The sequence below is a fragment of the Callorhinus ursinus genome, unplaced genomic scaffold (genome assembly GCF_003265705.2).
Source record: "Callorhinus ursinus isolate GAN/ISIS: 27379988/994484 unplaced genomic scaffold, GSC_fseal_2.0 scaffold10, whole genome shotgun sequence".
Lineage (NCBI taxonomy): Eukaryota > Metazoa > Chordata > Mammalia > Carnivora > Otariidae > Callorhinus > Callorhinus ursinus.
In genome coordinates, this window is record NW_027397072.1 from 79991466 (window position 1) to 80014891 (window position 23426).

General features: G+C 41.6%; 1 protein-coding gene and 2 pseudogenes across 1 annotated transcript in view; 1 reads left to right on the plus strand and 2 right to left on the minus strand.

Moving 5' to 3' along the window:
• Nucleotides 1-23426, minus strand: part of LONRF2 (LON peptidase N-terminal domain and ring finger 2) — a 44917-nt gene that overhangs the window by 7408 nt on the left and 14083 nt on the right. The window contains exons 3-11 of the mRNA XM_073897855.1: nucleotides 16778-16900; nucleotides 14404-14562; nucleotides 13675-13876; nucleotides 13189-13288; nucleotides 12793-12907; nucleotides 8885-9006; nucleotides 7356-7514; nucleotides 4026-4188; nucleotides 1360-1509 (exon numbers count right to left, since the gene is read on the minus strand). Of these exons, the coding sequence (XP_073753956.1) occupies nucleotides 1360-1509; nucleotides 4026-4188; nucleotides 7356-7514; nucleotides 8885-9006; nucleotides 12793-12907; nucleotides 13189-13288; nucleotides 13675-13876; nucleotides 14404-14562; nucleotides 16778-16900 (1293 nt within the window). The remainder of the gene's footprint in view (nucleotides 1-1359; nucleotides 1510-4025; nucleotides 4189-7355; nucleotides 7515-8884; nucleotides 9007-12792; nucleotides 12908-13188; nucleotides 13289-13674; nucleotides 13877-14403; nucleotides 14563-16777; nucleotides 16901-23426) is intronic.
• LOC112821524 (programmed cell death protein 5 pseudogene) lies at nucleotides 9403-10015 on the plus strand (annotated as a pseudogene).
• On the minus strand, nucleotides 21431-22588 carry LOC112821499 (cytosolic arginine sensor for mTORC1 subunit 1 pseudogene; annotated as a pseudogene).

The window sequence follows — 23426 nt, forward strand, 5'->3', positions numbered from 1 at the left end:
ACCTTTATTTCCAGTGTTCTGTGTTATTGTTTTTTAGTTTTAAATACCACAAAAACTCAATATTAGAAAGGCTAAAATTATGTGTACAAGTTTGAGTATTATAATAAAGCTTTTAATAGCTATGTGATAAATGTGCACACATAGATGGAACATCTATATATGAATTATTGTTAATTATATATATGGGAACCACCACGAATTAACTGTACAAGAATTATTATGCTGATACCCTTTATTTCACGTACCCAAACACACACTTCTGGATTGAGCTCTAAGCAAAGCTGGTCATAAAGTTGTTCTCAGTATTTCTGGCATTAAGAACCAAGATAACCAGGCTTCCCAGCTTCCTGTCCTGGATTCTCCTCCAATCCCACCCCAAAGGTACACAGAATCCCACCTGGGAACGAGAGAGGGTAGACTCTGGTGTCAACTTAGTTTAGGATGAGGAAGATTCTACTGAAAGATCGGGAGGATTACATTTGAGATAATTTTTGGCTTACAGGATGGTCTTGAGTTTGGAAAAGACATGGGGGGGAGGGGGAGACGTCAGAAATCCTCAAGAGATAGAAAAAGAACATAAAAATGAATGGGAAAAGTACAAAGGACATTTCCTCTTCCCCCAAACCTTCTGAGAACTGGTCCTCCAGCCCCACTCTCTCCACAAGAAAGATGAGCATGTACAGTAGAAGGAACTACATACTCTCAGCCACAAGCCTAAGCCATCCCTGCCTGGCTCTGTCACCCAGAGGAGGAGGAGAGGATTCATTTGCACTTAGAACTGCTTCACAGCCTGAAGCCAGGCATTGCCTGAAGAGCCAGCTTCACAGAAAGCACGCTTGCAGAGCACCAGAGAAAGCTGGGCTGGACAGAAGGCAGGAAGTCTTCTAATTTAATGAGAGTTTGATTTTCTCTTCATTTATTCAACACCTGTTTATTAGGTGCAAGGCAATATTATGTGCAAAACACGGAGTGTTCATGCCAATATACAAGGATTATTACTCTCTAAATCGTAAGATTTAAACAGTTGATTTAAATAGTTGGAGAAGAAATAAAACAGTTGGTTTAAATAGTTGGAGAGAAATAAAAGTACTAAAGCTGACAGCCAATCAGAATAAATTTTTTTGATAGAAAAGAAATTACCTTTATGCAGTACTAATCAGAAAGCATTAACTGTTTTGCTCCAAAAGGCACATGTTACTATATTAGGCGCTTCTTTGTGCTGTCGATAAATGAATTGGTTCATAAGTGATCACGATAGAGTATATTGCATAGTACTGCCTAATTTTCCTTCAGAATAATGTCTTAGCACACTATATAGCAGCAGATAATAGCATTATAAAAGAAATAAGGAGACTATACCTGAGGCTCAGATTCCCTGTCTGGCATTAACCCAAAATGGCTTAAAATTTGTTCCTTCATGTGATCCTGAAGTGAAGTAAACCAGGAAACCGACTGTTGATAAACTGAATCATGAAGACTGGTAAGTTCTTCATATGCTGGACCTTCCACCTGATCAAGGAAAAAGGGACCACCATTTCAACAACTCATTATTACACATGAAATGTAGCAACATCTGCCGCGTTTGCTAAGTGGATTCGTGGCATTTATTTCTTAGATAATTGATTCGTGTTTTATAAACCTATTATGTGCTCAACATACAAATCTGTACTTTTCTTATACAGTGAAGATCTATCTACCCTGTCTTTCTATAACATCCTGATTTTTCTCTTAACAATATAAACATATCCCATATTACTATAAGTAATTTTCAATGGCTACATGCAATCCTATATTTGAGAATTTACTCCACCATTCAGATAAGATATATTTAAAAATAACACAGCAATATAAATATTTATGCAAAAGTAGGGGGGGTTGTTTTATTTTTGTTGTCGGTGGTGAGAGAAGGGGCCATCATTCCCTCAGGATAGTTTCCTAGAAGTAGAATTGTCAAGTCAAAGGGTGAGACATTTAAAATATTGTATTCCATATCACAAACTATATTCCAAAAAACATGTTACGGCTACCACACTTCTCTGCATTAGCCTTACACAGCCTTACACAGCCTTACACAGCCTGATGCTTTAGATTTACCATGCTTTGCTTCTGGCTGCCTATCTCACTGCCAAATCATTCATTTTAAGTATGTCCCAGTCCTACTCAGGAACACCTAAGTGGGAAAAGCACTGGGCAGGGGATCAAGTGACCCCGGTGTGTTCTGGCTTCACTGCTGATTCTCATGAGCCAGTCACACAGCCTCCTGAGGGTAGGGGTTTTTCATCTACAAAGTGGGACTAAACCATTCAGGTCCTTTCTGGTTATAAAATTCTAGTATCTCTGAAAACTAGGGTAAACTGAGGAATTAGATTATAATGCATACAACCATTCTCAATTTGACTTATACAAATTAAACATTCTAGGTAGTAGAGGATTTTCTTTTTTTAAAAAAAAACATCAAAATTATTTCATGTTGTAGCTATGTAAGCTCTCATTTTACATACATAGACCACTAAAAATCACCATCCACGTCAATAAACCCTCTCCTCAGATTTGTTACTGGGGCAGCAGAGGGACCCCGAAAACAATCACACACAGTCACATCCTTTAAACCCCACTCTCTGGTCCTGTGGCGTTAGGGTTGACTTGCTGTGCTTGGCTCCCCTGCACCTCGAGCCCCTGTGCTCAGGATGACCAGAACCAGCAGCTGGAAAAGGGATGGTGCTGGTGCTGTGGGTGTGGCTCTTCTCATGGGCATCATGGATGTACATCACTGTCCCCAAAGTGACTTCCAGGGTGATGTCAGACAGCTAAAGACTCTCACTTTCCATGTTTCTAAATGTGAACCAAAGAATTCAAAAGAGGGATACAGTAATTCCAAGGATTTCCTCTTTCTAGATGGTTGTAATATTTTTCCTGCAGGATAATTTACATACAGAAAATGCATCAATCTTAATGACTGGCTCAGAGTATTGTCAGCCGTACACACCAGTGGGATCATGATCGTCAATAGGACAGGGGGCATTTCCATCACCCACAATGGCCCTCCCTCTACCCCCAGCCAGTCTCTGCCCTCCAACACCAGAGACAAGTGATGCCTGGTCTTGGAATTTATAAATGGAACCACACAGCATGTGTGGTTGTATGCCTGGCTTCCCTGGCTTAGCATCACATTGAGAGATGTGTTTGTTGAGAGACGTAGGAGATTCTTCCACGTTGTTCTGTGTGTCAGCAGTTCCTTCATTTTTATTGCCAAGTAGTATTCCATTATATAAATATACTAGTTGGTTTATCCATTCCTCTGCTGACGAGCATCTGCACTATTTCTTGGTTTTGGCCATTAATGAATAAGACTGCTAGGGACATCTTTGTACCCATCTTTCTGAGAATCTCTTCAAAACATTTTGTTAATCTGTCAAGATATGGGTTCTGATATTTCTATTAGACATATCAGTATTTCTTAAGGGGTAAGAAATCCAAACCTTTTACACTGAGCTTTAGAAGGTATTTTTAAGCACTGTTTTTTTATATTATATCTCATTCTGAACTAATACCAGCATCCAGAACAGGGATGGACTACTACTGACAAGTCAAATCCTGTTCATTGCATATGTTTATTATGTAAACAGCATTTTATTGGAAACAGGTCGTGCCACCTCATTTACAGACTGTCTACAGCTGCTTCTGTGCTAGAAGAGCAGAGCTGACTAGTTGCAACAGAGACTGCATGACCTGGAAAGTCTACAGTATTGACCATATGGCCATCTGTAGGAAAGGTTTGCCAACTCCTGAGCCGGGACACCAAGACAACAAATCACAAAGACATTTTGCAATGTGCAACAGTAAGGTAATTTTTTTGAGGAGGAGATGTGTCCACCAGTCCCAAATCAGGTGAAAAATCCACTGAGGTAATAAATTAGGGAGGATATAAGTCACCTTGTCAGTAAAAATCCGACCAAGTGTTTCCACAGCGCAGAGGGAAACAAGGTGACTGACCGCTAAACACGCAGCAGTAAAATATACCTCACCTTTTCATCTTCGAGATATTCAATGTCAGCTGTGTTATAGCCATCTCTGTGACGGTGACTCAGAACTCGGAACCGACTAATCCCAATGGCATCCACAACCGAACTCCCATCAGGAAACGTTCTGACGTCCTTAATCTCCAGCATGCAGCCGTACTCTGAAATTCTGACAGGACAGTTGGGAGAAATGACCACGATTTTAAAAACACAGAAGATCCAAACAAAACTAATGGTGTCTCCGCATGGGACCAGCAAGCTTATTTTCCCTAAGAGACACCTGCAGATGATTCCTTATTTTCCCTAAGAGACACCTGCAGATGATTCCACACACATACAGTGTGCTAGGGCTGCAGTGGTTCAAATAAGCTAGTGCTCTGGAAGGACCTGAGAGGTGGAGAGAGAATCCTCAGTCCCCTGGTCAGGGCACCGGCAGGGGGCTACAGAGAGCACACGGTATGTCTGGGGGCCGCCATGCCACTCACAGATTCTGCTCCCTCCTTCCCCATTTCCACTGATGCCGGCCAGCTCTGTCCTTCCCAACAAACTGCTATGGAAAGTCATCTACAGTCACTGCCTTCATCTCCTGCTCCCCAGCAGGTCTCCATACCCCACCATTCCACTGAAATGACCCCACTGGAAGTCACACATGGCTCTGGCATGAGCCTGCTGATCTGTCACCGACCCAACACCCTCTGCTGCTCTCTGTGGTACTCCCTGACCTGTACAGCCCTTTACAGATGCCTCCCTCCTCCACATGTCCCTCACACGCAGGGCCCACCCAGGGTGGCATCCTTGCTCCAAAGCTGTCCCCTGTGATCTTAACCACTCTCACTCTTGTAACTCTCATCTGCTTCCAGAGGAGACTGATTGAGCCCATTACATGTCAAGCATTACATGGCGTGGTTTATAATATGTATTCATCCAAGCCTCACAAAAACAGGAAGGTTTAAAAAAATCAAACAACTTATGTAAGGCCATGGCAAGATTTAGACCTGAGATCTGAACCCAAGGCTACCTAATTCTAAAGTGAAAGAACAACCTCATTACATACCTTCAAGAGAACAATGAGTGACGGTTCCCAAGTCACACACCTGTAAGGCTGGACACCTCTACTTGGATCTCTCCTAAAACTATCTCTTCCTGCTTATCTAACAGGGCTATCTTACCCATAGCCAGTGGCATTGACGGAGGTGCCCCGAAGATTCCCTTCAAGGGAGGACTTCCTGCCCCAGCCATCAGCAGACAAATGCCTTCAAATGTCAGCTCCTCCAAAGCCTGTCTCAGCTACAGAAACTGTCTTTCCAATGAGCATCCTGTCCTGTCTGTGGACAAAAACTTGTGAATGAAGGCAAATCCCCTTTGCATCTGTAACTCCTAGAGCATCTGGACTCTCATGCTTGTCCACATGAAGTCATTAGAACATGGCCCCCAAAAAACTAGCTGAATTCTTCCTACCCACTTGCAGGTCTCCTTCTTCTGGGCTCTGTCACAGGTAAGCCAGGCTTTTGTCTACTGCTCTCCCTGGAGGGACTTGCCTCTCCTCACTTACTGTGAGCAACCTCTGCTCACCAACAGGTTCAAGAAACTTACATCCTAGAGTTTGTCTGGAGTAATGCTCTTCTTAGTGTTCTGTATTCTTCATGGAAGCAGAACTTCCGGAACTTGTTTTTTCACTCTGCTTTTGCTGATTTTGATGAATCAAATTTTAATATATTCAAATGTATTAATCTCTTCTTCCATGCTATGTGCTCTCAGCATCTTGTACAAAAAAAAAAAAATCTTTCCCTTTTCCTAATTATAGTCTCCAATGTTTTCTCTTAAAATTTTTATATGTTGTTTTTCATACTGAGAATGTAAATAATATGTGTTAATTTGTGTATATGGTACAAGGCAGAGAAAAGATTATTTTTCTCCATCTGGACTGCCCACTAATTTTCTAAGCACTTTTTAAGTGAGCAGCTTGCCTTTTCTCACAAAATTATATGTAAATGTGGGGTCCATAAATGAGCGGATCTGTTCCTTATCTCCATATTCTGTTTCAGTGATCTACTTACTAGGACTTCTAAGTTTATTTTGAGAGTGTTCTCCCATCTTACTCAACGGATTTCTTCAAAACTATCACGGTTTTGATCTTTTACTTTTCCATAATAATTCTAAAAATCAGCTCAAACAATTCCATGAAAAACCCCTCTTGCAATGTTGACTGAAACTCCTTTAGATTTATAGACTAATTTGGGTAAAACTGACATTTCTATGACATCAAAGTCTATGCATCCATCCATGGATATGGTATTTCTCTCCATTTATTTAGATCTTCCTGAATATTTTTCAATAAAGCTGTAGAATTTTTTCCATAAAGGTCCTACACATATCTTTAAAAAGATCTCTTCTGGGGAGCCTGGGTGGCTCAGTCGGTTGGGCGTCTGCCTTTGGCTCGGGTCATGATCCCAGGGTCTTGGGATCGAGCCCCACATCGGGCTCCCTGCTCAGAAGAGAGCCTGCTTCTCCCTCTCCCTCTGCCTGCCTCTCTGCCTACTTGTGCTCTCTCTCTCTCTGTCAAATAAATAAATAAAATCTTGAAAAAATAAAAAAAAGATCTGTTCCTAGGTATATATGGTGGAAACTAGTGGATAGTCCTACATATCCATTCTCTTTTTCTTCCTGGACACATGGGTGGGCTACATTTCCCAGCCTCCATTGCAGTAGGTGTGAGCAACAGTGATGTGTATCCCTTTTCTCCAAAATCCTTCCAGAGCAGATGTGCCTCTTCTACCAGCTACAACTTGCATGTAGTGACCTTATCATAACCATGCAGTAATGACAAAGCCCTAGGGGATGAGCAAGCCAACAGATGGGAAGGACCCAGAGTCCCCAGAGCAGCCATGGAGCGGAGCTGCCTGCCAATTTGATGTAAAACAAGGAGAGGTAAAAACTTAAGAGCTGGGGTTGTTATAAGACTGAAATTTGTCTGCGCTGTGTAGGTAGAGGCTTCAATTTTTTAGCAAATTTTTTAGACCTTAAAAGTTAGACTGGATTTGTTTGCATGATGGTGAACTAGAAAAGAATTACAGGTAGAAAGAAGCATGAATACGAGCTGTATTTAGAGAAAGGCAAATAATATGGTAGTGGACTAGCAAGTATGATGTCTGAAAGAAAGGAGTAGGAGATGAGGCCAGAAAAAAGCCTGGGACCACATCACAGATAGCCTCAGACTTAGACATTGTTGTGTAATGGGAGCTACCGGAAGTTTTCGATATCATCTTAAATTGTTCTTTGAGAAAAATAACAAGTTATGTATTTATTTAGGACCCTATGAATGCTGGCAATTCTTACCCTGCGTGTTCAGCAGATAGACACATGCCAAACCGTTTGGTGCCAGTTTCCATGCATCTTCTTATCATAAGCCGATAGCGGGGCTCAAAGACATGAAGTGGACACGGCACCGTGGGGAAGGCCATGGCACACACAAAGATGGGGACATCTCTGGTCAGACTGTTGGGTGAGGGAAAATGTAAACTTAGAAGTAGGAGCAGTTAGAAACAAAGGGGAATATTAGTCACTGTAAAATAGAAAAAGCTAGCCAACCTCAATTCTCTCATTTACAACATAAAACCCTCAGGCCTGTCTCAGTCTTTAGTGGGGAAAGGAAGCCAAGGACCACCTCATGAGAAAGTTCTCAGCTTACCAGGTTTCCTGCCAAGCCGGTCTTATTTAATTTGATGAGACAGAACATGCTGAATTGTATTAACTTACTTGGATAAAGTTATAGCTTACGACTATGATTAAAAAAAGTTCTAATGACCTTGAGGGCACTATGCTAAGTGAAATTAGTCAGAAAAAATGAATACTGTATGACCTCACTTACAAGTGGAATCTAGGAAGAACAAAACCAAGTTCATAGACACAGACAAAAGATTGGTGTTTGCCAGAGGCTGAGGTTGGGTGGGGGATGGGTGAAGGGGGTCAAAGGTACAAGCTTCCAGCTGCAAAATATGTAAGTCCTGGGGATGTAATGCACAGCATGGTGACCACAGCTAATCATACTGCATTGCATATTTGAAAGTTGGTAAGAGAATGGGTCTTAAAAGTTCTCACCACAAGAAAAAAAATTTGCTAACTATGTATAGTGATGGACGTTAAGACTTATTGTGGTGGTCATTTTGCAATATATATAAATATCAAAGCATTATGTTACATACCTGAAATTCATATAGTGCTATGCATCAATTTTACCTCAATAAAAATAAATAAGAAGAAGAGAAAAAAGTTCTGATAAAAGCAAAAACTACAAGTAGTCAAAGGTAATGAGTTCTAAATAAAAAAGAGTGGAAGAATTATAAGACCTCAATAGTTAAAGTTTGCTACAACACACAACTCTAATCACTTTAAAAGATAAAAACAACTGTCAAGACTATTTCACGGGGTAAACCTGTTTTCCCTCCTGTTTCTATATACTGTGCCTTTTCAATTCTGAAAAATTCAGTACCACTTATTTAGATACAAAAAGCAACTACATAATTTTGTGAAGACACACTTTTTTTTAAAGTGGGATCCATACCCAGCATGGGGTCCAACATGGGGCTTGAACTCATGACCCCGAGATCAAGACCTGAGCTGAGATCAAGAGTCAGACACGTAACTGACTGAGCCACCCAGGGGCCCCAGGAGGACACACTTTTGAAATATTTTTTATGACCCCTTTCAATCAAATTTCCATAAACTCTTTGCAATTAATATTTTTTTCTATTTTTAGGTCTAATTTCTCTGCCAAGGGGGGATAAAAACCTGAGAAAAGTATGAGTGCAAGGGTTTCCTTCTTTAATCTGAACTCAAAACCAAGTACATACAACATGAGGACTTACTTTGACAGCTCTGTCATTTCTTCATCATAAATTCTCTTCCTATCAGAGAGTTCATCAGATAAATATCGAAATATTAATTCTTCGGCCAAAATAGTTATATTAAAATTTCTGCTTGCCAACAACTGTAACAAAAGGAAATGTTAAATAATACCACATCGTAATTCATTCTAGAGTACAAAGCACTCTGTCCCCAGTAGAAAAGGTCAACCAGGGCGGAGAGGGACAGAGTCTTCGGGAAGACAAAAGGATGGGGATGGAGAGCCAGGAGGTCAGTCAGCCTGGGGTAGCGACAGGGGCAGGGCAGTTCCTCCCATCTGAGCAAAAGGCAGGAGAAGGTGTTCATCACCTGGAGGAAGGATGAGTGAATCCCAGTCTTGCTGGCTTCTGCATTCTCAATCATGTATCACAATGTTAGGGAAGGGAGAGGAAGTGAGGAGGATATGTTGCGAAAGAAGAGAAATGGGAAATAATCACCCGAGAAAGTGGAAAATTGAAGCTACTAGAGAAGCATAGTAAGAATGACTACTAATGTGGATAGTCGTGCGCGCGCTGGGGCGCTGCGGGAGAGCCCCCGGAGAGCTGGTTGTGGCTGCTCGTCCCCGGACTGCTGCACCAGGGCGGAGGAGGAGCTGGAGGCTCTGAGGAAACAGAGGCTGGCCGAACTGCAGGCGAAACATGGGGATCCTGGCGATGCAGCACAACAGGAAGCAAAACACAGGGAAGCAGAAATGAGAAACGGTATCTTAGCCCAAGTCCTGGATCAGTCAGCCCGGGCCCGTTTAAGTAACTTAGCACTTGTAAAGCCCAAAAACCTAAAGCAGTAGAGAATTACCTCATACAGATGGCAAGATATGGACAACTAAGTGGGAAGGTATCAGAACAAGGTTTAATAGAAATCCTTGAAAAAGTAAGCCAACAAACAGAAAAGAAAACCACAGTTAAATTCAACAGAAGAAAAGTCATGGACTCTCATGAAGAGGACGATTATTGAAATTTAAGATGTTTAGAGACTGGAACTTAATGGAACAGTTCTAGGACAGATAATACTGGGTAGAAGTGAAGATCTGATTATTTACTTTGTTTATTGTCTATATGCCTTTTAAAAAAATAAACTTGTTATGCAAAATAAAACAAAAAAAGAATGACTACTAATGTTTTGAGTCTAAGATTTAAGACTGTGAATTTAAACTGAAACCAATCTTCCTAATTTTGTGGCTTTTTCTCTAGCTTTGCTTTGTTACTTATATGGACATGTGCGAGAGGCAGAGTTGACTTTATTTGGATTGGGAAAGAGACTGAGGGACCAAGGAATTAGAGCTGGTTGTGAAGGGAAATAGGTGGAAACTGAATTAAAATGTGCCAGGATCCCAGTGGCTGGAAGGGTCAAATGTAGCTGAAGATCTATATTACTCTGTGTGTGTGTGTGTGTGCACTACTTTTATCTTAGGCATATGAATTTGCAAATAACAGCTCTTTTCCCTAACGTCCTAATATATATCAGGTACCAATTACAGACGTTTCATATAAATGAAGTTAGGCCTTGAAATAGCCCTATCCCAGAAGTATTGTCTACAATGCACTAATAAAGAAGAGGGGTCTCAGAGGGGTTAAGGGACTAGTGTAGAGCCACAGTGGCACCAGGACTGTGGGACTGTTAGGTCTCAATATGAGCCTGTTGCTTTGTTAACGTGCCGCATTTCTGGGCTTGCTCTAGAGATTTCTAACAGTTACGTCTGGGCGAGTCCTAGACATAGTGCCACGTCTCCCTTTAGCTTGTGTGAAACAAGCTACGTGTATTGCTGTCACTAAGAACTAGGAGTTCAGCCTCAGGGACACAACTGTGTTTCAGACCCTCAGTAACAGAATAACCAGCAGAAACAAGTTTAACTTAATTCACAGTAAGTATTATTAACGACATCCATATTTTATACTGTTAGTTTATGGCACCATTTACTGAAGAGTAATACAATTTGCTTTACTTGGCATTACGTTACCCAAGACTTGTGTGCATACCTAGATAGTTGATGATTCGTGTTTATAATAATGTATGTGAGAAAGTCTAAGCTCATGAAGGGGTTTCTGCATCAAAGAAAGAGCGAGGTATGATTTTTAATTTTATTTGGTTTCGTTATATTCCAAATTCTGCAACACTGGCAATCTATGCAGAACTTGCACTCAACCATTCACCCATTCATTCAATCATTCATTCAGCATGGATTTCCTGAACCTCTACTATGTGTTCTGGCCCCTGGAGATAGAGTGAAAACAAGACAGAAGTAGTCTCTGTCCCTAAGGAGCTTATATTACAGTGCCAACGTCAACGCACTACTTAATCACATAGCCCCTAGCAGAGAGCACTGAACGTGGAAGTGAACAGAGGGTCTGTGTTACACACAGTAGTCATAAAGACATGCATTTTACTGTCTGGGAATAAACAAGCCACCTGCAGGCCCACCAGCCCAGACAAGCATGGGTACAACAGGGTAACAGGCCAGATGCTATGCTACTGTTAGCAAGAAGAGAGAGCAAAACACAGTGCAATGGACCTGCGGAGGAACCGCCAAAGGAAACTGCTACTCAAAAGCACTGTCATCATGACACATGGCACATAGTACAATCAATCATATTCATGATGAGAGTCCTGGTTAACTTAGAGAGTTTCAGCATGTATGCAATTTAAAAAAGCAAGTATGTACACAGAATGATTTAGAAAGGTCTCAATTATAACTTATTTTAACAAATTTTGGCAGTAAACTATGTTACAATTATTTAAAAATTCACCTAAGTATAATATCTCCTTTACCATATCAAATTCAAAAATAAATTTTACTGGACATTTGTTTTAAAAAGACCACTTTAGCCTAGGGCACCTAGGTGGCTCAGTCCGTTAAGCATCTGATTCTGATTTCAGCTTGGGTCATGATCTCAGGGTCTTGAGACTAAGCCCCGCATCAGACTCCATGCTCAGCGGGGAGTCTGCTTGAGATTCTCTCCCTCTCTCCTTCCACCCTCCTTCCCCAGCTTACACCCGCACATGCACACACTCTCTTTCTCTCTAAAAATAGACAAATCTTTAAAAAACCACTTTGTCCCACTTAAAATGCATTAAGTGAGTTTAATCTCTAGTAGTAATTAAGGCAAATATAATTAGTATCATTTTATGGATTAAAAAACCCGTCCCCCCCAAGAGGTTAAATAACTTGCTTAGTGGAAGGTTAGTGGCACCAGAGCCCAATAGAGTTGATATTCACAATTTGAAAAGTTGATCAGAAGGCCTTTAAAAGCTTTTAAGTGTTGTTCATTGTATTTACCATACCTAAGGATAGATTTAACAGTTTATTTTTGAGTTAGACATAACTAAATAGCTTCCCTCCATGGAATCTTAAGTATTACTGGCTTTGATTACAGACAAGACACAACTGACAACACACCAAAGGGATTTCCCAGTAGTCAAAAGTGATCAAGTCTTCGATCCTATGCAAAACTGAGTACTACAATATGACTTCACCTTGAGATGAGGTAAAGGACAGAATCCTTGGCACACATTAAGTGCGCCATAATGTTATCGCAACCCTTTATGATTAACATATGGTGAGAACTCAGTAATGTTATCTCAACTATTTATAACTAACACATTGTAAGAGCTCCAATTATGTTACCTGTTTTCAGGATATCTCAACTATAATTCATGCCTGAAAATTTCCCTGACGTTTAATTGTTTCTGCAACTAAACTTCCCTTGTGTACTTTCTGAGAAATCAGATAGGAAAAAGACCTATCTTTGACTGGAGAAATCCAACTTTCTTTAGTAAATGGGTAGTGGAAGCAAAGCCAACCCCAGAAATGAGCATCTACTGAGGGATGAGAGGAGTGGCTGAACGGTCCTGTTGTTTCAGAAGAAATACTTACTTCTGAGAGTTTTTCTTTACACAGTGGACAATGTGGGGCATGGTCGAGGCAGCGTTCAAGGCATTTCAGGCAAAACGTATGTCCACATGGTGTAGTAACAGGCTCAAAGAGCAACCTGGAAAATATATCTGAGTTTTTAGCCAAAAATGTCCAGAAGAGATTTTCAAATAATCTATTTATTTTCTAAGAATTCCTTAAGATAATTCCCTTACAGCTGTAGAAAGTATGGATATCCATTTCCATTGAGATTTTCCTTATCAAATTTTTTGAAAATAAATCATTTATTACTAAGGTATACGTAATTTCTCTGATAATAAAAAGCCCATTATGTTTAGGATATCCAATTCAGAAAGGATGAGGTTTTCAAACAGTTGCACAGGTTCTCTGTCATCCTACCTCATGCAAAGGGCACACTCAAAGTCAGTTACATCTATGGAGAGCTCTGGACTTTCTCCTATGTTAGAGGTCATGTTCCTTTGAGGTGAGGAATCTGCCTCTGAAAAAGTTTAAAATGCTATAATTAACATTGCTCATCTGGACAAGAGCATGCAGCATCTGCATTTCCTCTGGCTAAAATGTGTTACACCAATATTACAAATCATGCTGGGCAGGAATAGTTCCTATCAGATTAACCATATATAACAATAACCTATCTGGACAGTGAGCATGAATAAAAGTTAAAAGTTATAACTAAATTTTCCCTATTTCTGACTATGAAGTTTTTGTAGGATTAACAATTTTAAACTGTTCTATAATCATAAAGCTGATATATTCCTTTCATTATTAAACTATCCATATAAATTTTTTTTTAATATATTGAATATTAGCTAACATTCTATCACTCTGGAGTCATACAACTCCATGACAAAATAACTTACTGACCTTTCTTGGGAATTTTCCCAGGGCCATTCAGGTCATGCACATCCTCCAAATCATTTGGAAATTGTCTCTTTAAACCGGTGCTGGGTGCTACTGGAAGGATACTCTCTAACACTTCTTTATCCTCTTCAAAGTGCAGACCCAGTATAAAATACAAAACTGAAGAATTGGTATTTCTAAACACATCAGATTTCTCAGATGGATTCTGGTTAAGTAGGAAAAAAGAACCCTGAATATTAAAGAAATCATAGCATAAGAGGAAACAATATTCATGTAGTAGCTTTTCTTAGAAATCTCTGGAAAAAAGAGGGCTTATGCTCTTCCTTCACGATTGGTTTCATCTATTAACTTCCAAGATGAGCTTTACACTTCCCATAGTAAGATACAGAATACTTCTTTTTGAGACAGATCAACTGAACATCAGTCTTCATATATTCAAATCATCCTCTGTTTTCTTTTCTCCACGCCAAAATAAATTCGAGTCTCCTGATGCCTGGGGTTCTCAATGTGTGATGTCCTGAATGTTTCTACATGTTTCTTTCAATTATTTTCATTACTTCCACCAACTTCCTTTAAAACTTAAAAACTTTCAGGTTGAGGAGCTAGAACCAGTCTTGAGAAGTACTTCCAACTAACATAATGCCACAGTCTGAATAACTTGTAAGTGTTCAAAATTAAGGCATTACATAAAGCTTAATCAAGATAATCCTGACAAACACATGCACTTCATACCTTAGAACTCCCTGCACCACCACCTTCTTCCAGAGGCTGGGTGTTTACATGGCTGGCACACTGAGCCTTTAGCCTGCTGTTCAATATTCTGCTTTGGATGGAAGATGTCAAATTCTGAGGCACATTTTCTGAAGCTGGAAAAAACACCTCGCATATTACCTATAAAATTTCCAAGAAGAAAAAAACAATTTTAAAACACTTTTGAAAAATACATAATATGTCTTAAAGATCCAAAGGAAACTCTAAGGCCAAATAGGCCTAACACATTGAAAAGAATAATTACCATAGTCCAACTGCCACTATTTCAAAACTCCAGTTTCTGGAACCATAATCAATGCTTTAGACAGTTCAGCTACCAGTCCCTTTCCAGCTTAGTCTTACCAATTATAAAATATGAGTATTACCAGTTCTTTCTGTCTGGTCCTTATATATCTGCTACAGAAAATCATCCTTAAAAGGCTCATGGTTAAGAGAGAAAAGTGGGGTGGAAAGGTTGTGGGGATCCTAAATTAAATCCAAGTTGTGATCATCCACAACTGAGATATTTCTAGAGGAACTGCTCAACTTACAAGAGAACCAGAAGAGCCGCCTAGTAAAGAACTTTAAAGGAAGACCAGGTGAAGAGCCCTAATTCTAGTTCAAGAGCCATGGACTAGCCTCTGGTGGTGGTGGGAAGTGACTGCCAGTCACTCGATGGTCCTGCCAAACCTCATGGACTCAGCTGAATCCAAAGGCTTAAGAGAGGTATAAAGGAGTGACCGAAACCCAAAAAAGAACCTGCCACTGTTCTTCATGTGACAGATCAGTGCACCAGTACCCATGACCCCTGTATCAAGAAAGAACAGCACTCAGCAGGGACATCAATGTCCTCAGCACTGGCTCTGGGGGGCTCCAGTAAAGCAGCAGAAGGCTGCCTGGGAGATTACTACATTTCATGGGCATCAACACGCTGGCAGTGTTGGGGCACTGAGATAGAAGACATCCACCACTCACAGAATGCTACAGGGAAAAACATCGTATCTGAAATAGCACCAGACAGACAAGAAATCACCAGACCTAGATTCTGGCCCTGGGACCTTTGTAAATCTGCTTAAGTTTGAGCTCAGGCTGAATTTCTTAAGCTGTTGTAAAGAGCAGTTGAGATACGTTTTAAGGTTATTCTGAAATTTGCAGGTGGGACAAAGCAGGCAGGGTAAAGAGCAGTTGAGATACGTTTTAAGGTTATTCTGAAATTTGCAGGTGGGACAAAGCAGGCAGGGATAGAAGAGCCGATGTTAAGATTGAGTATTATTCTGACAAGTTGAAACAATGGCCAAAACCCATAAGTGATAATTTGACAGCATTAACAAAGACCAATCCATCGCACAATACAAGGATCAAAAGTACTGCTAGAAAGTTCTCACTGAAAACAAAAAAAGATCTAGGTGTTTGGGCTAACCAAGGTTCTAATAGGAGCCAACAGTGTGATGGTATTAGGCTAAAAATAAACAAACACGCTTCATGATATGAACACAAAGGAAGGTAAAAGTTCCCCAAGTGTCGCTGTCAGATGTGGATGCTGAGGTACACTAGAATGCATCCAGAGGAGGAAATCTTACAACTTTGTTCCATGAGAAAAGGATGTTCAGTCCAAAGAAAGACTTAGGGCAAAGATAACAGCCAATCTCAAATACCTAAGGTGGTTTAAAATGGAGGAGGAAGAACAGATTCATTCCCTCTTGCTCCAGAAAATAAAACTAGCCTGTAAAGTGGAAATTGCAAGGTAAATGTATGAAAGAAGTCAGCAATGAATAGTGCTGAAATAGGGAAACACTGACATAAAAAACAAGAACTCCTGGTCACTGGAAGTGCTAAGACTAACTATTGTACAAGCTCTTATATATAGGGTGGGTTCCCACAGTAAATGTGATTCAATGACCTCTAATAAGACTGGGTTAAAGACCTGCATCGTGCTGGTGAAGCTTTGCGGGAAATTTCAAGTCAACCTTTCCAGCTGAACTGCTATATTTTGTATGTTATCACAATGTCTTTTATAGGGCTCCTATACAAACTATAATGCTTGAAATTACAACTCTAAGAAAACTCACTTTGCCTCCCCTAATCTCACACATTGACCCTGCCTCCCTAGCCCATGTCATTATTCCAGCAGAACGCAGCTGTGCAAATGCTGTCTCATGAAACATTGTGCTTTATCCCTGGATGAAAGTTATCAAACGTGTGAAACTCATCATCATTCCTGTGTGTTTTTAATCACATTGTCATGAATATTCAGAACTATATTATTTGTTTATTTGACATGCAGGAATTACTCAGCATGGACATAAAGGCTATATAAATGAGACTTAAGAAAGAATTTGTTTAAAGAAAGTCACACCTTCTGTGCTTCTTTCTTCACCAAGTTACATTCAGGATTTAAAGCAAGGCAGTAGAGAAACTCCTTTAACACTTCCTTACTTCTTCCCAATCCAGAAAGAGCCTGAGCCTTCATATGATGCCCCTGGATTCATCAAAAGACAATATACACATTTTTTAAAAAGTGTGATTATATACTTGCATACAAAGGGCCCCCCCCAAAAAATCATACAACTACTGAATTTTCATATCAGCTGGAATAAACAAAAACCCACCAAGAATGGCTCTAGCTCTACTGAGCAAACCCGAATATCTCATCAACACAGTCTATAAGCAGAACACAGGAGTCACCAAACTAGGAATTTAAGCCCAAGGCAGTTTCAAGGGCCATGCTAAGTACAAGAGAAGTGGCTATCTACCAATTTTAAGTACACTCAGTCAGGGGTGCCAGGTGGCTGAGTCGTTAAGCGTCTGCCTTCAGCTCAGGTCATGATCCCAGGGTCCTGGGATGGAGCCCCACATCGGGCTCCCTGCTCTGCAGGAAGCCTGCTCCTCCCTCTCCCACTCCCTCTGCTTGTATTCCCTCTCTCGCTGTGTCTCTCTGTCAAATAAATAAATACAATCTTTTTAAAAATTTAAGAAAAAATACACTCAGTCATCACAGATCACAACCACATTCCTGTTTTCAAAGAGCATAGTCTTGTGAGAGAAGACCGACATGACAGGAAGTATCTATAACACAAAATACCACAAGAGAAATAAACAAAGTGCAATACAGGATCAGTATTTTCCACCAGAATTTTTTTTTTTTTTTTTGTGAATGCAGTATTTTCTCAAATCGTTGTAAACATTGTAATTTGTTTTATCAATTCATATATTATATTTCCATTTGGGTCAGTCCTGATCAAGCATTTTAGTCTTTTTCTTCTTTATTTTATTTTTTCTTGTTAATCCCTGTTTCTTCATTCATATATATATTTTAAAAGATTTTATTTATTTATTTGACAGAGAGAGTGAGAGAGCACAAGCATGGGGAACAGTAGAGGGTCAGGGAGAAGCAGGCTTCCCGCTGAGCAGGGAGCCTGATGCGGGGCTCCATCCCAGGACCCTGGGATCATGACCTGAGCCGCAGGCAGACGCTTAACTATCTGAGCCACCCAGGTGCCCCTTCATTTGTATTTTAAAAAGATGTACTGTTTCTAACTGGTTTTATCTCATGTTGAGTCATACCCTTGACTTCCTAGACTTCATTGCTGAATGGAAGACTTTTGGGATCCTTCAACTACATGAAGGAGATCTATTTGAGAGGTTTTATTTTCAGGTGTGTGATAGGGAAGCCAGGGCTCAGGCTGGGAGCCCCATGTATCAGGATTTAGAGGGGCTTACTTAGGGCGGGGTTGGGGGAGAACCTGCTGCATGCATTGGCAGCCACACTTTCCCCAAGCAGTTTGTCCAAATTATTTGCAGGAGGTGGAGGCGGGGCATTATGATTTTTTTTTTCCCCACTACTGTTCTGCATGGCAGAGTGAACTGGCATGTCAAGCAAACCTCTTTTCTTATTCCTTTCCCAAGAGCTTAAATTGAATCTTCTCTGGAGTTTGCATTAGGACATGAGCTCAGCTCCCATTTGAACTATAATGTTCTCTGCTTTTTCATCCATTCACCTGCATTCCAAAAATTTGCTGAGCTTTCTCATCTCATAAATATTCCCTATTCTCTTCCGTGATGGACTTATGGAGGTATAATTTATATACAATAAAATGCCACCAATTTTAAAGGTACAATATAGGACTTTTGACAAATATATAGTGTGTAAGTACAACCACAATCATGATGTCGCACATTTCCATCACCCCAGAAAGTTCTCACATGCCCTTCAAAGTCAATCCTCATCTCTCTCCAAGTCCGGGAACCACTGATCTGTCACTAGAGTTTTGCCTTTTTGGGAATTTCATATAAATGAAATCACACATGTATTTCATTGATCATTTCTGTTGTCTTTCTAGTCTCTATTTCGTTTCTGCTCTAATTTTTATTCCTTTTGCTAAATTTGGACTTTTTTTTCCCTAGTTACTTGAGGAATAAGATTAAGTTGTTTGAGGTCTTTATTTTATTAATGTAAGTGTAAACCTCCCTATTAGAACTGTTTCTGCTGCACCTGATAAGTTTTGGTATGTGTGTTTCCATTTCCCATTGTCTCAAGATTTTTTTTTTTTAATTTCTCCTTTGATTTCTTCTTTGACTCATTGGTTGTTTGGAAGTCTGTTGTTTCATTTCCACATATTTGTGATTTTTCCAGGTTTCTTTCTGTTACTATTTCTAGTTTTCGTGCCACTGTGTCTGGAAAAGATACTTGGTAAGATTTCAATCTTCTTAAATTTGTTAAGACTTGTTTGGTGACCTAACATATGATCCATTCTGGAGAATGTTCTGTTTGCTCTTGAAACAATATGTATTTTGCTGCTCTTGGGTGGAATATTCTATATGTATCTAGCAGATCCATTTGACCTAAAATACAGTCCAAGTCCATTATTTCCTTGCTGGTTTTCTGTCTGGACAATGTGGATTCGAGGGGGAAAGATTTTCATCTAAAGTTGGCTGCAAGGGCACCAGCTGGCTAGGGCGCAGAAGCATAGTCTCCATGCAGGTCTGGCAACTGTGTCCAACACTGGCAAAGGCTGTGGGAATCCTTAGCAGCCGAGACTGTGGGCCTCCTGCGGGTGTCTGTGACAGCAGTGATGGCTAGGGCTGTTGGCGGGAAAGACTGCTGGGATCCTGCTGTTGTACTTTGTCCATGGGTGTTAAGTTCCAGCCAAGAGATCCCTCTTGGCGACAGTCCTGGTGTGCTGGCATTCACAGCAGCAGAGAAGCTGGGGTCACAGGCTCAGTGACAGGCAGAACTACCTCAGCCCTTGGTCTGGGACACAGACTCACTTGCCGTGACGATAGTATCTGAGGTGTAAGAGTGTGTGCAGATCACCCATGGAACCGGGATCTGGGTCTCTGGAGCTCCTTGCTGTGACATGAGTTTAGGGGGATGATGGGGAGGGGGAGAGATGCATCAACAGATAGCCCAGGGATAAGAGGGCACAGAGGTACCCCAATTCAGGACCAAGGGGTGGGATACACAGCAATGGCAGCATGACCCAGTGGTAGCAGGTCAAAGCTATCACTTGGGACCCAGGATGAAGGGCACAGAGCAGCAGAAGCTCAGGTTTGAAACGGTGGGTCAATGACAGGGCTTCAGACTGAGAGGGTGGGCCACAACACAGAGGCAGCTCTGCTTCCTGTAGATGGTGAGGCCCTGTGGCATTCCAGTCCTGGAGAACAGGGCACAGCAGTAACTTGGGCTCCAGTGGCCAGGTGTCACCACAGCAATGGCACCAGCCCTGGGAAGGAGACCCTGAGGCAGGATTCTGGGCACTTCTATCAACTGGGTTCAGCATTGGTTAAGAGTATTGGGGTCCTCAGTAGCAAAGGCTGCAGAAGCTCATGGCAATGACAAGGATTGCAAGAGTCCTCTGGTTCTCTTTACCTCATGGGGTGAAATCCCTCTGAGGGGACACTTCTTGGTGTTGAGCTGCTCTGGACTGGGGAATGGAGTGATACAGGTAAAATACTTCTTACACTTTTCTTTGTGGCCACCCTTAGTTTTGGGGCTCTACAAGGTTTCTACTGCTGCTCTACTGTAGTCCAGAGCTTTCCCAGACGCTGTTTTCATTGGTTTATAGTTGTTTATTTATTGCTTTTGTTGATTTCGTGGGGGAAATGAGTGTTGGGACACCCCAGTCTGCCATCTTGCTGATAACTTCTGTTTACATGTTGATGGACCTATGGGTTATTTTCAGTCTTTGACTATTATGAATTAAGCTGTTATAAATATTATATTAACATCTTTTAACTTCTCTCGGGAAAATAACTAAGAGCACGATTGTTAGGTCACATAGGAAGTGTATGCTCAACTTTAGAGAAACTTCTGAACTGTCTTCCATTGTGGCTGTACTGTTCGGCATTCCCGCTGCGTGGTGTAAGGGTTTCAGTTGTTGGACATCCTTGTCCACAGTCCACACTTAGTATGGTCATTCTTTTATGTTTAAGCCATTTTAGTGGGTATATAGTGGTATCTCCTTGAGGTTTTAATTTGCATTTTCCTAATGACTAATGATGTGGAGCCTCTTTTGATGTGTTCAGTTGATATTCCTATGTCTTCTTTAGTGAAGTATCTGTCCTTGCCCATTACTTAACTGGGTTATTTACATTATGATTGAGTTGGTAAGTGTTCTTTATATATGCTATATACAGATATATGGCTTACCAGATAGGTCTTGCAAATATTTTCTCCCATTCTGTTTGCTGTTTTGTTTTTGTAGCATTATCTTTTTTTTTTTTTTTAACTACAAGCCCTTTATTAACAAGTCAATAAAAAAGGGAGAAAGATGTAAAAATACTTTTCTTGGAGGCCCCCCAGAGGGGCAGGCACTGTCAGAATCACCTGGCCAGGGAAGGCAACCCAGCCAGAGGCAGAACGAAAATCAGGGCCCTGTCCAGGGAGCGGCTGGCCCGGGGCGCTGAGAGGGGTGATGGCTCGGACCTCAGGCAGGGAATGTGCAAACGCTGAGGCCGTGCAGGGAGTGATGGGGTGAGGGGTTCCCGGAGGAAGCCCAGAGCACCGTGTTCCCCTGCGTGGGCAGACATGCGTGTCCACGTGAGAGCCGGTGCCTGCACGCAGCTTACCTACAGAGAGCAGAAGGAGGAGGTCCCCCGGCAGGAATGGGGGTGGGGAGGGCTCATCCCAGAGCTTGAGGAAATAGCTTAGAGAAGTCTCTGGAAGCCTGGGGCGAAGGGAGAGCGTGGAGGCCTCAGGAGCCCTGGCCAACCTGCCGTCGCTGGAGGACCTCAATGACACTCCCGATGCCATCCTCAGGCACCAGGGAATGGTCAAAGTTGAAGGTGCTGATGTAGTAGGCAGAGATGTTGGCCGCAGCCAGGGGGCCTGCGATCTGGGCCACGATCCCACACTCATCATTCTCCACAGCTCTCCTGAGGAGCTGGTCAGCGGGAGGTCACTGGGGAACTTTTTCTGCGTCTCAGCATCCATGACGATGGAGATGTAGCTCTCGATGAGGGAGAAGGCAAAGAAGTAATGGAGCTGGGTCCAGTACCACCAGAGGCTGCTTCCTTGGGGGCACTGTATGAATAGAAGAGGACATCGATGAGTGTGGTAGCGATGGCTCGCAATGTCTCAGGGTCCAGTGTGAGGACACAGAAGCGATTCTGTGGGCTCTGGATGGGATGCACGGTGGGGCTGGGCCCATGCTGAGAACGGGGAAAGCCATTGCTGGAATCATCCCTGGCAACAGGCACAGGCTCCCCACCCACTTCTCAGTAAATGTCGAACTCCTGGGATAGTGTGTGGATCACCACGGACAGGTCCTGTTCCCGCACCAGGATGAAGTCCGTCTGGTAAGTGGACAGCATCAGCACAGACACATGGTGCTCCGCCAACGGCGCAATGACTGAGCGGGCAATTTTGGTGACCCCAGCAAGCCTGCACTGCTGCACCGCTGTGGGATGACACGTTCAGCACCAGCCATGTGGCCTCAGCCACTTGAAGGAACTCAGATGGGGGTAGCTCTTTGAAGCCCTCCTCGTCCACCATGAGCGTGTAATGCTCGGGGGTCTCCGTCAGGCTGAAGAACTTGCACTGGCTGCGGCGGGGAAGGAAGAGTAGCTTGATGAGCGGGTGGGTGTAGAGCCAGAGACGTGGGCGGGCGAGGCTCAGCACCCGCACCCGGTGCTCTAGGATGTGCAGCTCCATCACGGTCCGCGCGGAGCCGACCCCACGGCCTACCAGACCCAGGCCGCCGCCGGGAGCGGGGCGGTGGGGGCAGTCTGTAGCATTATCTTTTGAAGAACAGAGTTTTCAGTTTTGATGAAGACCAATTTACTTTTTCTTTTACAATTTGTCCTGTGTCCTGGATAAGAAATCTTTGCTTTACAAAAAGTATCAGAGATTTTTATATTTTGTTTCAGATATGCTTTAGTTATAGACTATATGTTTAAGTTGATGGTCCATTTTGAATTAATTTTAATATATGATGTAAGGAGAGAGTTGAGGTTCATTTTTTTTTTTTGCAAATAGATATCCAATTTTCTCCTACTAAAAATGAAAAAATTATTCTTTTCCTATAGAGTTATCTTTGCACTACTGTAAAAAACAAATTCACCACTTATGTGTAGGTCTATTCCTTTACTGTCTTCTGTTTTAGTAATCTACACAGTTTTCAATACCGTAGCTTTATAGTAAGTCTTGGTATCAGGTAGTGTATTTCCTGCAACTCCATTCTTATTTTTTTAAAATTGTTTTGGCTCTTCTGTCCCTTGTATTTCCATAAATGTGTGTGTGTGTGTATATACATATACACACATACATATATGTATTTTAAAGCCAATTTGCCAAATTCTGCAAAGAAGAATACCAGAATTTTAATTGGAAGTGTTGTTTTTTAGGGAATCTGTCCTCTTACTAACATTGAGTATTCTGAACCTGGTACACATTTATACTTATTTAAGTGATACTTAATTTCTCTCAGTAATATTTTGTAGTTTTCAGTATATAAATCTTGTAGCTACTTTGTTAACCTTATCTCTAAGTATGTCATGTTTTTTTA